This window comes from Lepisma saccharinum, chromosome 11, assembly GCF_977018435.1.
Source record: "Lepisma saccharinum chromosome 11, izLepSacc3.1, whole genome shotgun sequence".
Lineage (NCBI taxonomy): Eukaryota > Metazoa > Arthropoda > Insecta > Zygentoma > Lepismatidae > Lepisma > Lepisma saccharinum.
The window spans coordinates 12,249,064-12,261,163 of record NC_139239.1 but is presented as its reverse complement, the minus strand read 5'-3'; the positions used below and the strand labels follow the sequence as shown (position 1 = coordinate 12,261,163).

The 12,100-nt window shown below is 39.2% G+C and overlaps 1 protein-coding gene across 2 annotated transcripts in view; it reads right to left on the bottom strand.

Moving 5' to 3' along the window:
• wwk (anoctamin 8 white walker) overlaps positions 1–4,577 on the bottom strand; it is an 81,364-nt gene extending 76,787 nt beyond the window's left edge. For both annotated transcript variants that reach the window (XM_083130733.1, XM_083130732.1), the window contains exon 1: positions 4,374–4,577. In XM_083130733.1, the coding sequence (XP_082986859.1) occupies positions 4,374–4,470 (97 nt within the window). In that variant the 5' untranslated portion in view covers positions 4,471–4,577. The remainder of the gene's footprint in view (positions 1–4,373) is intronic.
• Positions 4,578–12,100: the final 7,523 nt, after the last annotated feature.

Here is a 12,100-nt window from a genome sequence, read left to right as displayed (position 1 = left end):
TAGGATGTTAGTTCAGAACATGGATGTCAGGGATTGGTTTTAAATCACTAGGCTTTATTGGAAATGCTCAGTTCGATCAAAATCGGTAGGAGAAACCATGAACAGTGCCCATTTTTAGGTCCCTCTTTCTCAATATCATTCCTAGAGCCTCAAAAAAGTTCCGGATTCAATTCTCGGGCAAGACTGAACGAAGAGGCTCGGATCAAAATATGAGCTGCATGTCTAAAGTAAACATGTATCACTACATTGTCAAGGAGAGAGAGAGAGAGAGAGAGAGAGAGAGATTGAGATTGTGTGTGTAACTTAAACCTAAATGGGAATTGAAACTACTGCACACATAATTTAAAGTAAATCGTATGTCGAATCTTAGGCCCCAGTTCAGCAAGCCCCCAGTCCGCCCCTGTCCCAGAGGACACATGGCTCTGGACAATATTATAACATTACATGTCTTGTAAATAAGAGAAAGGCGAATGAACACACAAACATTCAAGCAAACTGTACAAAACGAAATGTATCTATGTATGGACTACTGTATATCCATTTAAAGAAAATAATTCCCCGCTACGGGAACATTCACTGAATCTGAAATGCACAAAAAGCCGTCAAATTTAAATGCTCGAGCACAACTCGCGCTCCCCGCTTAAGGAGTTAATTAGCCTATCTGAACATAATGTGGACTTAAACCAAACGTTGTGCCAAGTTCGTTCGTAATCAGTTAAAGAAATATTCTGCCCATAAAAGTATTGTACGTAAAAACTCGATACTGTTTGCAATAATGTTCCAGTAGTTCAAATCTTTTTAGTACGTGTAAGACAAATCTGCTAGTGTATGTGTCTTGGTGTATGTGTATTTGCGGATTTTCTTTTAAGTTCTCCTTGCACATAGCACCGTGCCATTAAGGCACATTTAGGGGATGTGTGGGGGTAGGACCCCACATATTCTCGATCGCGGCCATTTTGGAGATGATCAGCATCATGCTCCTACCGCCTTTACCCCCCCTCCCCCAAGATTGCCCCCAGGTATCCATTGATTTGAGACTGGGTGAGCCCCAGAGTCGCTTTATGAGGGGAAAACGCCAGAATAATTCCGACCTTAGATCACCAACCCCGGGAATCGAACCCGAGTCTCCTGCGTGGCAGACGCCCTTCCGACTAGACTACAGCGGTGCAATATGAAGAATTGTCTGTACTAATTGTTTTCCCTGAGCGTCGTTACATAAAGAGCTATCATGAGATTTCCCGGAAATTTGAACACACATCAGTTGTTGTTTTAAGTTCGCTTTATGTAGAGAAAGGCTAATCGGGACTGGACCTACAGTTTAAATGGGATCCTAACCACTGTGCAATGTGCCTCCACCGGGTGCGCGGTTGAGGACGAAAAAATTCTCGTTCAAGAATTCAAGGCCAAAAATGTAGACGAGTAAGTAAAATAAATATGTTCCACCATAGGCGACACTTTCCCCCCCAAACTTTTCAGGTTTATTAAAACTTACAAGTTAATTGTACTTTTGTTAACCTCGTGAGTCAATTTTGTAGCAATATGGTCCTGGACGCTATTTTTATGTGATGGAAAACTTTTCGATTCCCCCCTCCCAAAGTTAAGCCCCAATTAGACCATTTGAGCATCAAGTTACGCCCATGTATTCGAAACACACTTACAAACAAACCCAATAGTAAATACAGATCTCATGTAAAGAACATGTAGCATTGCAAGGGAAAATTAAATCGTTTCAGAACAAATTGGTTCTACGTGTATGAAACAGATTATTCTATAAATTGAATCTGGCAATAATTCCGATAATTACAATATCGAAATTTCCTCTCTCCTCCCCTTCGCAATGTTGAGTAGGATTGAAAGCTTACATGGTTGTTCTAAGCTTAGGCTTGAATTATTTCACGAATAGTAAAACGTTTCGTTCAATTAAACTTTTAAAATACGTTTTTATTATTCATTTTTTGTTATTTTTGTTCGGCTTGTTGCACAACTTCACAAAACTTAATATGAAACACTCACAAAAGATATAAAGAACTACACCCACAGCTTTCAAATCGAACTTCGACTACCGAGCTTTGTTGAGGTGCATGAAGCAAAAGGTGGGCGTGTCGAGATATTCGTAAATCGCTAGCCTCCGAGACGGAGTGGATAGCGTAGCGCGCTCCGATTGTTCTTACGTTTCGTCAATGAAATACAATACATTCGTGAATCAGCCAAGTACTAAACAACATAAAGGAACGGTTAGAAATAAAGACACTTCAGTGTGGTGGCACTTGTCAGGCAGTCGTTTGCAATATATCAGTGTTGCCAGCGAATACTTATATCAGAACGTGGACCAACTACCGGGGGCAAACACAGGGATCCGGTTTCGAAGTTTGGAAAGGTAAAGCTTCCTGGCAATCATAAAATAGTAAAAATCACACTGAAATCTGTTACTTGTGCTGTTGCAGTGGAAAAGAAGAACGATATCAAAATATGTTTGATTCAAGTCCTGTGTAAAACATGGATGTGCATTTTTATTTTCATTTACCTTTTAGCAATATACCAATTTTGTCATTATAAGTACGGAATATTGTTTGATTGATTTGATTTTTTAAGTCCACTTTATGCACATAAGTCTAATTGGGACTGACCCTACAGTTTAAAGTGGGATCCGAACCACTATACGAATCCACCGGCTATCGAACCCAGGACCCTTTGATTACAAGGCGACGACGCTACCACTATGCTATCGGGGGGGGGGGGGGGGCTCAAGCACGAAAGAAATTGAATATGTGAAAAGATGTGCGGTGAGTAGATAAAAAATGGACACGTATTCCTAACTTACGGTGATCCCTCTTCCCCCCACGAGACGTCTAAATACCAAATTAACATACAATAATAATATCCTTGTTGATCCTGAATGTTATGTTAGCTAATTAAATTCTGATGAAAATTGATCACGATATGTATAGTATTGTAGTGGTCGGGTGAGAGACAGCTGAAGAGTGACCGTCCATGAAAACAAGTTACTAATCCGCTATTGTGCTTATCAGCACCAAATCACCACTTTTCAAATCCAGAACTTTAGTAATACATCAGGAATGGTATCAAGATGAGACGAGACTTAACAGAGTCTTGGTCTCGTCCAGATTTACAGAACCTCTCGTCTCGTTTTCCTCTCCAAATATACAATATCAACTACACAAACGTTCACATGGTACCGAGGTAATTAAGTCAAGCAACAGTTCCCATTTTTTGACGCTACGAACCCTCTAAAACTGAATTTTATCCTGGTTACATGCAATCACGCAACACAGGCTCACGTTTGTCAGTAACGGATTGACTTTACAGTTACTGTAAAAATTATATATAACTTATCTATAAATAATCAGGTAAATATTCGCTTGGTGTGTTTGAAAAAGTCGCAGAGTAAAGCAAATTTGGTTTAGATTTTTTTTTTAAATAACCTACCATAGTCTCGAATGAGATCTAGCCGACCTCCGCCGCGCTGCGACGCCAGTTGTCCCGAGTTCGAATCCCGGACTGGGCATGGGTGTTCTTTGTGAGTGTTCGTTCATAAATTTTATTAAATCATCACTCATCTCCATCGCCGCGATTAGCCAAACGTGGCAGAAAAGTAACGTAAAATAGCCAAATCAATCAATCGAAGGAGATAAAGAGTCTCGGACACTGGGTGTCGATCCCTTCTCGATTTTACAGAAGTTTGTCTCGTTCTGGTCTGGCGTTTATAAGGTCCACTCGGTCTCATCTCGACATTCCAGGCGTCATTTCTTCGTACCCTGTAGAACAAACAGGCCGAGTGCTGAGAATTAAAATTAATTTGTGTTGTATGCGACTGCAAGTAACAATAAAGTGTTTGCTTCCTGCATTAGCAAGATTGGAATAGATTAAACAAAACGTGCTTTTAGCGCCTCCAATATCTGTCAAAAAAAAAAAAAAAAAAACCAGTTTCAGTCCAGTAATGAATAAGCGTTGAATACCTGGGCAAATAAGTAAATACTATATGAGACCGAATCACCACGTGATTTTAGCGGACCTTGCTCCTAGAGTTCGCGACTTCGTGCATGCTTAATAGCAAATTGATTTCCAATCAAAGAGCATGCCGCAAAATCGTCAGCAGAAAACGTCAATTTAACGCAATGTGGGAGGAAGGGTCTGGCAGTAGTTGACACACTTTTGCAGTGTTTACCCACACGACTTACACTTCTACCTTACATGCTCTGTTTTTTCCAGTCAGTACAAAGCAATGGAATCTACGGCCATCAACAAATCGACACCTGGCAAACAACAACATGGCAAGCAAGTGGGCGTGAACATTCAGGCCGATTCGTTACAAGTTCAATACGAAAAAAATCTCCAAGTCGACAATAACTCACCCGCTGCTAGAGTTTGCTTTGCTCGAGAAAGGGTATTACGGTGACGTATTGCCGAATCTTCCTCTTGATCTTGTTTATCTGCCTTATTTTCAGTCATCTTTCACCACACAAAAAATTGCACACTGCTCGATTACACAGAGAAAATCATAGGTAGAAAAATAAACACATATCGCCAGCACACAGGCACCGTTGCCGTTGGAGCTTCCCACATGCACCTGCAGATAGCGCTAGCGTCGGAGCTCCCATCGACCGCTTTTCTGTCACGGAAGCTAAAGCGAAGTCTAGCGCATGTTGAAAGGACACGGGTCTTGAAATCGCGTGAAACAAAACAGGCTTTAATAAAAGCGTATATTGGCGATTATTTGCGTGAAATTTCTTGTATGTTTTTAAAGCACGTGCTAGATTTTGAGACAATCGTCGACAGAAATCACTAGACTCGTTACACAAGCGACGAATGTAGAAATTGACGTTGGACCATTGCCATGACCATTGAAGTGAAGACGGCCTAGGGGAAGGGGGTGGGAGTATTCCCGCAGCTACGCGTTGTTTAGGACAGATTAAATGTGTAGCGAGCTGACATCAAGCTTCAGGTGAAAGCACGAAAAATGCACCACAATTAAACTGCCTTCAGCAAAGTTGCCAACTCTGGTAATTGACCAACGCATGTGAACTAAAACGCCAGTAATTTAACAACACATTCGTTTTAACGCGTTCCAAATCTGAAGGAAGCCAATTTTTTATACTTTTTTAACAAATTTTACTCTTTCGTAAGCATAGTTTCCGAATTAAAGAAATTTAGTAGGGAGAAGGGCTTATGATTGTTTCATGCACCGAAATACTTCTAAGCGTCGTGATTTATCTAATAATACGTCAAAATATACACTAAGCTTGCTTCCATAGGCGATCGTGTTGAGCGCTCGACTCAGTTTTCGGTCCACAGTCAGTCGACCTTGCACGAAAGATCTTGAGTTCGAGTCCTGTACTGGCTATAGGCGTCCACAGTATTTTTTAACTTTCGTCAATTTCATCTAGTCATAATTCATTTTCATAGTCGCTCCTAACCTCGAGAAGTAGATAGCGACATGTGCAACAATACAGCGAACGTGTTAAAATTACAGAAAAATATTTGCGTAGTATATAATTGCAGAATTACGTTTTTAGCAAATATTTGAGATATTATATTCATTTGAAATCCACTCTAATTTAGATAATACCAGATTCATTATACTAAAAGCAATGCTAATTCCTTTAATTAATACACAGGTGGCCAGTGTATAATATGCCGCGGGAGTTTGGAAACTTAAAATATTTGTGGAGTTATTTGAGTTATTAGAGAGTGTGAAAGAAATACATTCAGAAAGAAGAACCTTTCTTTTTCGGTTGAGAAAGGTATTAAAAATATAGAACTAGATAATAAAAAACATAGGTAGGGTACTCCCCCTCCCCCTTCCAAATTGAACACTGCGGTACTTTTCAAACAATCTCACAATCTTCCAGTTAGAGAATTATGCGGATACTTCCGAACTAAAGGACTAACACAAATTACAAAGAAAAAGTTTTCATTTCACTGCTTAAATCACACTCACCTTCTTCATGTACACGAATCTTATCATCTGACGATAAGTACGTAACGTACCTGTTGCCATCGAAGTTCATGAATACTAACTTAAAACGCACTCCTCGTATTCTAGTAGCCGCCATCTTTCCAGATGTTTCCAGCCAGACTTCCTGGCAACTTGATTCAGCTGGAAGCTTTTTCGTATTCTGCTGGCAGCAGCCAGGATTTGGTATCGTTTCGAGACGAAATTTTGCTGGTTCCGAAACAGCATCGCAGTGAACTAAGATCAGGATAAAATCCGTGTAAAGACAACGTTGCAAACTTATTTGATCTTCACTCGTCAAATTGCCCATTTTTCAGCCAAGCGGGATCGGATATAAAAGTATAAAACACACACCTCTATCCTTTGTTCCGCTCGACATCACATAACCACCTTCCCCCACATCTCTGGAAGAAACTGCTCACAACCAAACACGATTAACATTCCCTTCCTTTACGATCTAACAGTAAGAAATGCACAATCTTCTGAAGTCAGTATTTCTTCTGTTGATAATGTAGATGTGTAAAAGCGTCTGCAACTTTATTGTGTGCAGTGAACTGCATACGATTCCAAAGATAAATCGTAGAACAATAAGAAAATGGGTGGTTGAAATATCATGCCTACGAAAATTTTACACATTTCTTGCATAAAAATTATTGACGGAAAGGTCATCTGTATTCCGTCATTCGAATGAAGTGAATTAAAGCGTCATTTGATATTTTTATAAATCCGACCAGTAGTCGTGGAAAGTTAAAACAAATGTAAAGAAGGTTTAGAGAAGTCGATAAATTCAATAAATTGTTAAGTAAACTGAGTGTGTCAAATATGGTGATTCTATGCAAGACATTTGTGCTTTTGCACCAGCGGAAAATATCTAGTTTGAAGATTGTAAACAGATTTAGAAGCCTTTTTTATAAATTCTTAATGCTATTCATGAAGAAATAAAATATTTTATATAAAACCAGAAATACTGTAGAAGAGACGAATTGAAATTACTCAAAATTATATTTCAGTTTTCAATGTGAAATGCAATTTCAGAGAGGAACAAAAATATGCATGAAACAGAAAGGAGGAACAACGATAGGAATGCCAAGAGACTGTAAAGCTATATGAGGAAGGGAAGGGAAGAGAAGAGAATACCACAAAATTGAATTAAGACTTCCAAATGGATAAAGAAAAGACCAAGCGCTTTGCAAACCTGTAGATATAAATGAAAAAAAAATGAAAAGATTGAAGATAAGCTTGAAGCGAAAAATTAAAACAGAAAAATAACGATATTGAAAGGAGGGTATTGCGAGAGAAGGAACAGAGGAAAACTAAAGATGTTAAAGTAAAACAAAATATTAGAAAAAAGAGAGAGAGAATTTGAAGCAACGCCCAAGGGAAAAAGAAAAAAGAGGTGAAACAGAGGGATTAATAGCAACAGTGTGTCAGCGAGCCCCGCAGGAAAAGAAGCAAGGGTGCTAAAGCCTTTGGTATAGACGGAAGACAGGCACTTCGAAAAAGGAAAAAAAGACTACGCAGAAAATACACAAGGGACATGTAAAATTAAACTACATGTTCTTGAATGAATGGAACAACGCCATAACATCGCATATTATCTCAATTCATCCTTTTGTTACAAGTATAAAATATGTGCATCATTGCTTCAAATCATATCAATAAAGTCACAGAATATAAATCCTCTTTGATCAAGTCTGGCTTCGGTTCCTAGGGTATTTAGCCATCTTTAATCCTGACTGAACAGTCAAAGAAGGAATAATTTGAAAACATGTAGTTGTAAATTTTGACACGCATCTACCTAGCGGTAGATGCCTGTCTTCAGGATTGGCAAAATTTGTATTTTTTAATAAAGCAAATAAATCGGTGTTTTGATTTAAACATGTTTTAAATGTTTTAAACAGTATTTTAATCCAGAACAAAAAAACATGTTTTAAACAAAACGTTTAAAACATAATTCCAAAAAGGCATATTTTCTAAGAATAATGATTAATAAGGAATCTGTTAATCATCCAAGGAAGGACTGTGTTTGCAGTTATAAAGTAAAAACTTGACTAACTTCTTAAAATACCTATTTACGCTACTCTTTAATCTTGCATGTAAGCTGTTCGAGAAGGTTCAACTAATCCACAGTTGCCAGGTCCCACTCTATCCACGTGGTAGCTACTCTGTTTCACGAAATACGACATTTTATTGTGAATGCAACAAATATTGACATTAACAACGATGTACAATATGTTAAGTGCGAAACAAAACTGTTTCATACATATACTATTCAATTATGAAAAGTTTTTAAACACTTTCAGGTGTCTTGAACGTGGCCCACGCTTACACATTACGATATGTTTCTTTGATAACTGAATATACATTTTCAGTCACTGAACAGATTTGTGTGGACAGTAAACAAAATGGTACGGGTTGAATAAAAAAACAAAGTTACAAGACGCGCAAATAACCACAGACTATCAAATGTCAAGTATCAAAATGTGTTTTAAACAAGTCTTTAAAAAACAAGTTTAAAACACCGTGTTTTAAACGTTTAAAACAAGTTGCTTTAAACACTTTTGTTTTAAGCATGCCAAGTCTGCCTGTCTGTGATCGCGTTTAGGATATATTTTTGCGTACTGTCTTTAATAACTCTACAACGAACGATAGATTAGTTAAGTGTTCGGTCGTAGGACTCCGATAAATTGCTTTCTCTTGAGCACGAAGCCTCAGGACAAATTTACCCCCTTGGAAAAAGGAAAGGTCTCCCTTCAGTCTTTCTTGCCTGCATCTTAACTGAGAGAACCAACTTCTCTCTTCTAATTTCCAGAAAGGGGAGACTGTTGTTCACTTTCTCGTTAAGACAAAAAGCCGATTAGGAAATGGGGGAACGTGAAGAGAAAGGGCAAGAGAGAAAGTGTCCATGACCTTTTGGGAAGAAGAAGTCAAAATGAGCAGCGCGATGCATTAAGAAAACATTAACGATCTTGCCTTGGGTAAAATACTCTGTTTTTTACCTTAAAAACTTCATGATTTAACCTCTTGTTCATTAGCTTCTTATAAAACCCGTAAAGTGAGGGAAAATCCCGGGGATTGTGAAGAAAATATGGAGTTGATGCAACACACTTTCTTTCATGTTGCATCAAGATGAAACCCATCTAGCGATAGCATTCTTAGAGAAGTACGCATTTAAGGGGATCCCCCCGAAAGGCTTATCAAATCCACAATTAAATAAGCAAAAAACTTGTTTACTGTTTTATAATATGAAGTGGGCGTATTTCCGCAGAACTTACAGAAAGATAAGGATTACATTGTGATTATACAACTTTTCGTTGACACTGGCTGCGGAATCTATGCGTACCACTACTAATAATTACACGCGTAAAAATATGTTATTATCTCTCTATTCTGATATCATCTTTGTACCTGTTCATGTAAATAACAGTAATAATCGTCCCATTTCATTAATGTGAGATATATTAATCTTATTGTTCTAGCAATTATAAACTTTATTATTATTATTATTATTATTATTATTATTATTATTATTATTACATACGAGAAACTTGGTTCAGAACCCTCCAGAAATATAGTTATAGTTACCTGCCTTAGATGCTATAGCAGAAGCCCAGCAAGTGCTGGACAGTTCCGCAACATCAGAGGTTGAAGACATGGCAGACTCTACTGATTCATCGGTGAGCTCTGAAGAAGCTTCCTGTGGCGCTCCGTCTAGCCAAAAGAAGAAGAAGAAGAAAGAAAATAGCATTCTGACTTTCCGCTTCACTATGTTGTTGTCAGTGTGGATCATCTGTGTTATTGTAGTGTCCCAAGCTTCTCTCCTGGGACCTGGAAATCACGACAATTCATGTTATGATATTAGTCAGAGACATTCTTTACCCAATTGCAATATATAGCGATAATTACCCTCTCGTTCCACGGCGAACATGTAACCCATCATATGCGAATAATATGTCCAGAGAACTTCAAGAAGTACTGCCAAAAGTCTGGCTTGAATCAAGCCTTGACGGTCATATTGTTTCGGATGTGATGAACCACAGCTTGACTCGGTTGTGGTGCAAGATAATGTGGAAGGTGCACTAAATCTTTCATATGTGGCACCCAGAGTACTCGGACTTCATACTCCAGTAGTGACTATTGTGCCGAGAAAGATCATACAGAAGACTGAACACTGCGAACCTGTGTTGGGAATCAGCCCTGGAGACGTTCGGAGAACTCCCGCATTTGAAGTTACGCTCGGCGATGTCTGCTCAGCAGTTAGTCCATTTCTCCAGTCGCCCGTGTTACTCCCAATTAATGAGTTTTCTATTCAGGAACACCAGTGTCAAGTTGCTGTTCCATGCATCGACAGTGGACAGTTCTGTCCTCTTTCACAGATAGAAAGAGGTGCACATTACGGTAACAAAACCGTCGCAAATAAAAATAACAATATTTATCTGAACGTTCGTGAAGAAGATGAAGGCAACTAATTTTGTGAAAGTGGTGTGTGCTTGAACACGCCTGATACGGACACAGAAGAAAAGTGCAGAAGAGAACAATGTAGTTTTTTCAATAAATACGACTTACCTCACATTTACCCAGGATTAGTTTCTCCTTTTCGGGTCACGGCAGGAATAGAGCACGGACCGGAAACACAGCCAAGATGTGTCTACGACCGGAAGCAATCTGTTGGCGCACCAAAAGGTGGAATTTAATGATCTTCCACCTCTTGGATAAAAACTTTCTCCAGAGAAGGAGTACGAGTTGATCCAGAGGATTTGGAAGAACAGGTGGTAAGAAGAAAAGCGCTCTCCAGAGGAAGAGTACGAGCCGATCCAGAGTATTTTGAAGAGCAGGTGAGAAGAAGAAAAGCGCTGTTCAGAGGAAAAGTACGAGCCGATCCAGAGTATTTTGTAGAGCAGGTGGGAAGAAGAAAAGCGCTCTCCAGAGGAAGAGTACGAGCCGATCCAGAGTATTTTGTAGAGCAGGTGGGAAGAACAAAAGCGGTCTCCAGAGGAAGAATACGAGCCGATCCACTGTCTTTTCATGAGCAGCTGGGAAGCCTACTGGGCAAGCTTTGGGCTTGCAAAAATCACGTAAGCTGGCTTCTGCCCCACATCCCAGCGGGCACAACACACAGACGGGTGCAAAGAAATAGGCCCATACTGCCGGGAGCGGATAGAGAGAGCATCGAGGGAAAGTCGTTTCAAAATCATCGCTAAGTTGAAGCGTGACAGAGTATTGACACGTCCAGTCAGACGCCGAAATATGACCCAGTTTTATTCATCCAGCAAGAATAATGAAAGGCGTTTGCAACAGGTCGACACAGATGTTGCGGAAGCTGAAGTCTTGCCTGAAAGGCCCGGCGTCGAAACCCAGAAACCTGCACCTGAAGTTCACGTCACCGGCTGAAAAGGATTTACGTGATCAGTCGCTTACTCCCACCCAGTCTCCATTATCCTCCGATGACCCTCTAGAAGGTAGTGGCGTCCAAGACATGAGAGTTCCAGCTCCTGGAGAAAAGGAAGAAGCAACAGTTGTGGATCGCGGCAGCCGAAAGAGGGGATATTGTCGCGTTCACCGGAAGACCAAGAGGAAGAAAGACGAAGCAAAACTCCCCGCAGCGGAATCGGATACACAACATCATGATCAACACTCTTCCAGATGATGGATCGCTTTGTACACTATCTAATTCAATTATTTAATTTAATATTTTTAATTAATTCAAGGAATGAAATCAGGAAGAAGATTCAAAGGAATGATATTTGTTCTCCTTCAAAGTAAAGTTGTTTAGGTAGTAGTAATTTTCTGTACAATAAATTTAAAGTCTAAAAGCGTGTGAACAGTCTTAATTCAAAAATCTAATCGCGAAATATTATTACAATGTTGGAGTGAAAATGAATAATTAAAGATCGTACGTATTTATAGACATTTAAGCCTTGTGAAACAGGCAGACAAATGGACATAATAAATGGTGAAAATAGTCACGAAAAACTATAAAATAAGAAAGGAACCAAAATATGCTGTGAACTTGATTAATCAATTTGTATATAAATTAGTATAGTAAATGTTCAGTGTAAATGTTAAAATGTATTTATATCGGGAGTGTACAGTGGCGACGATTGGGTTCCAAAACTGGGGGAGGAG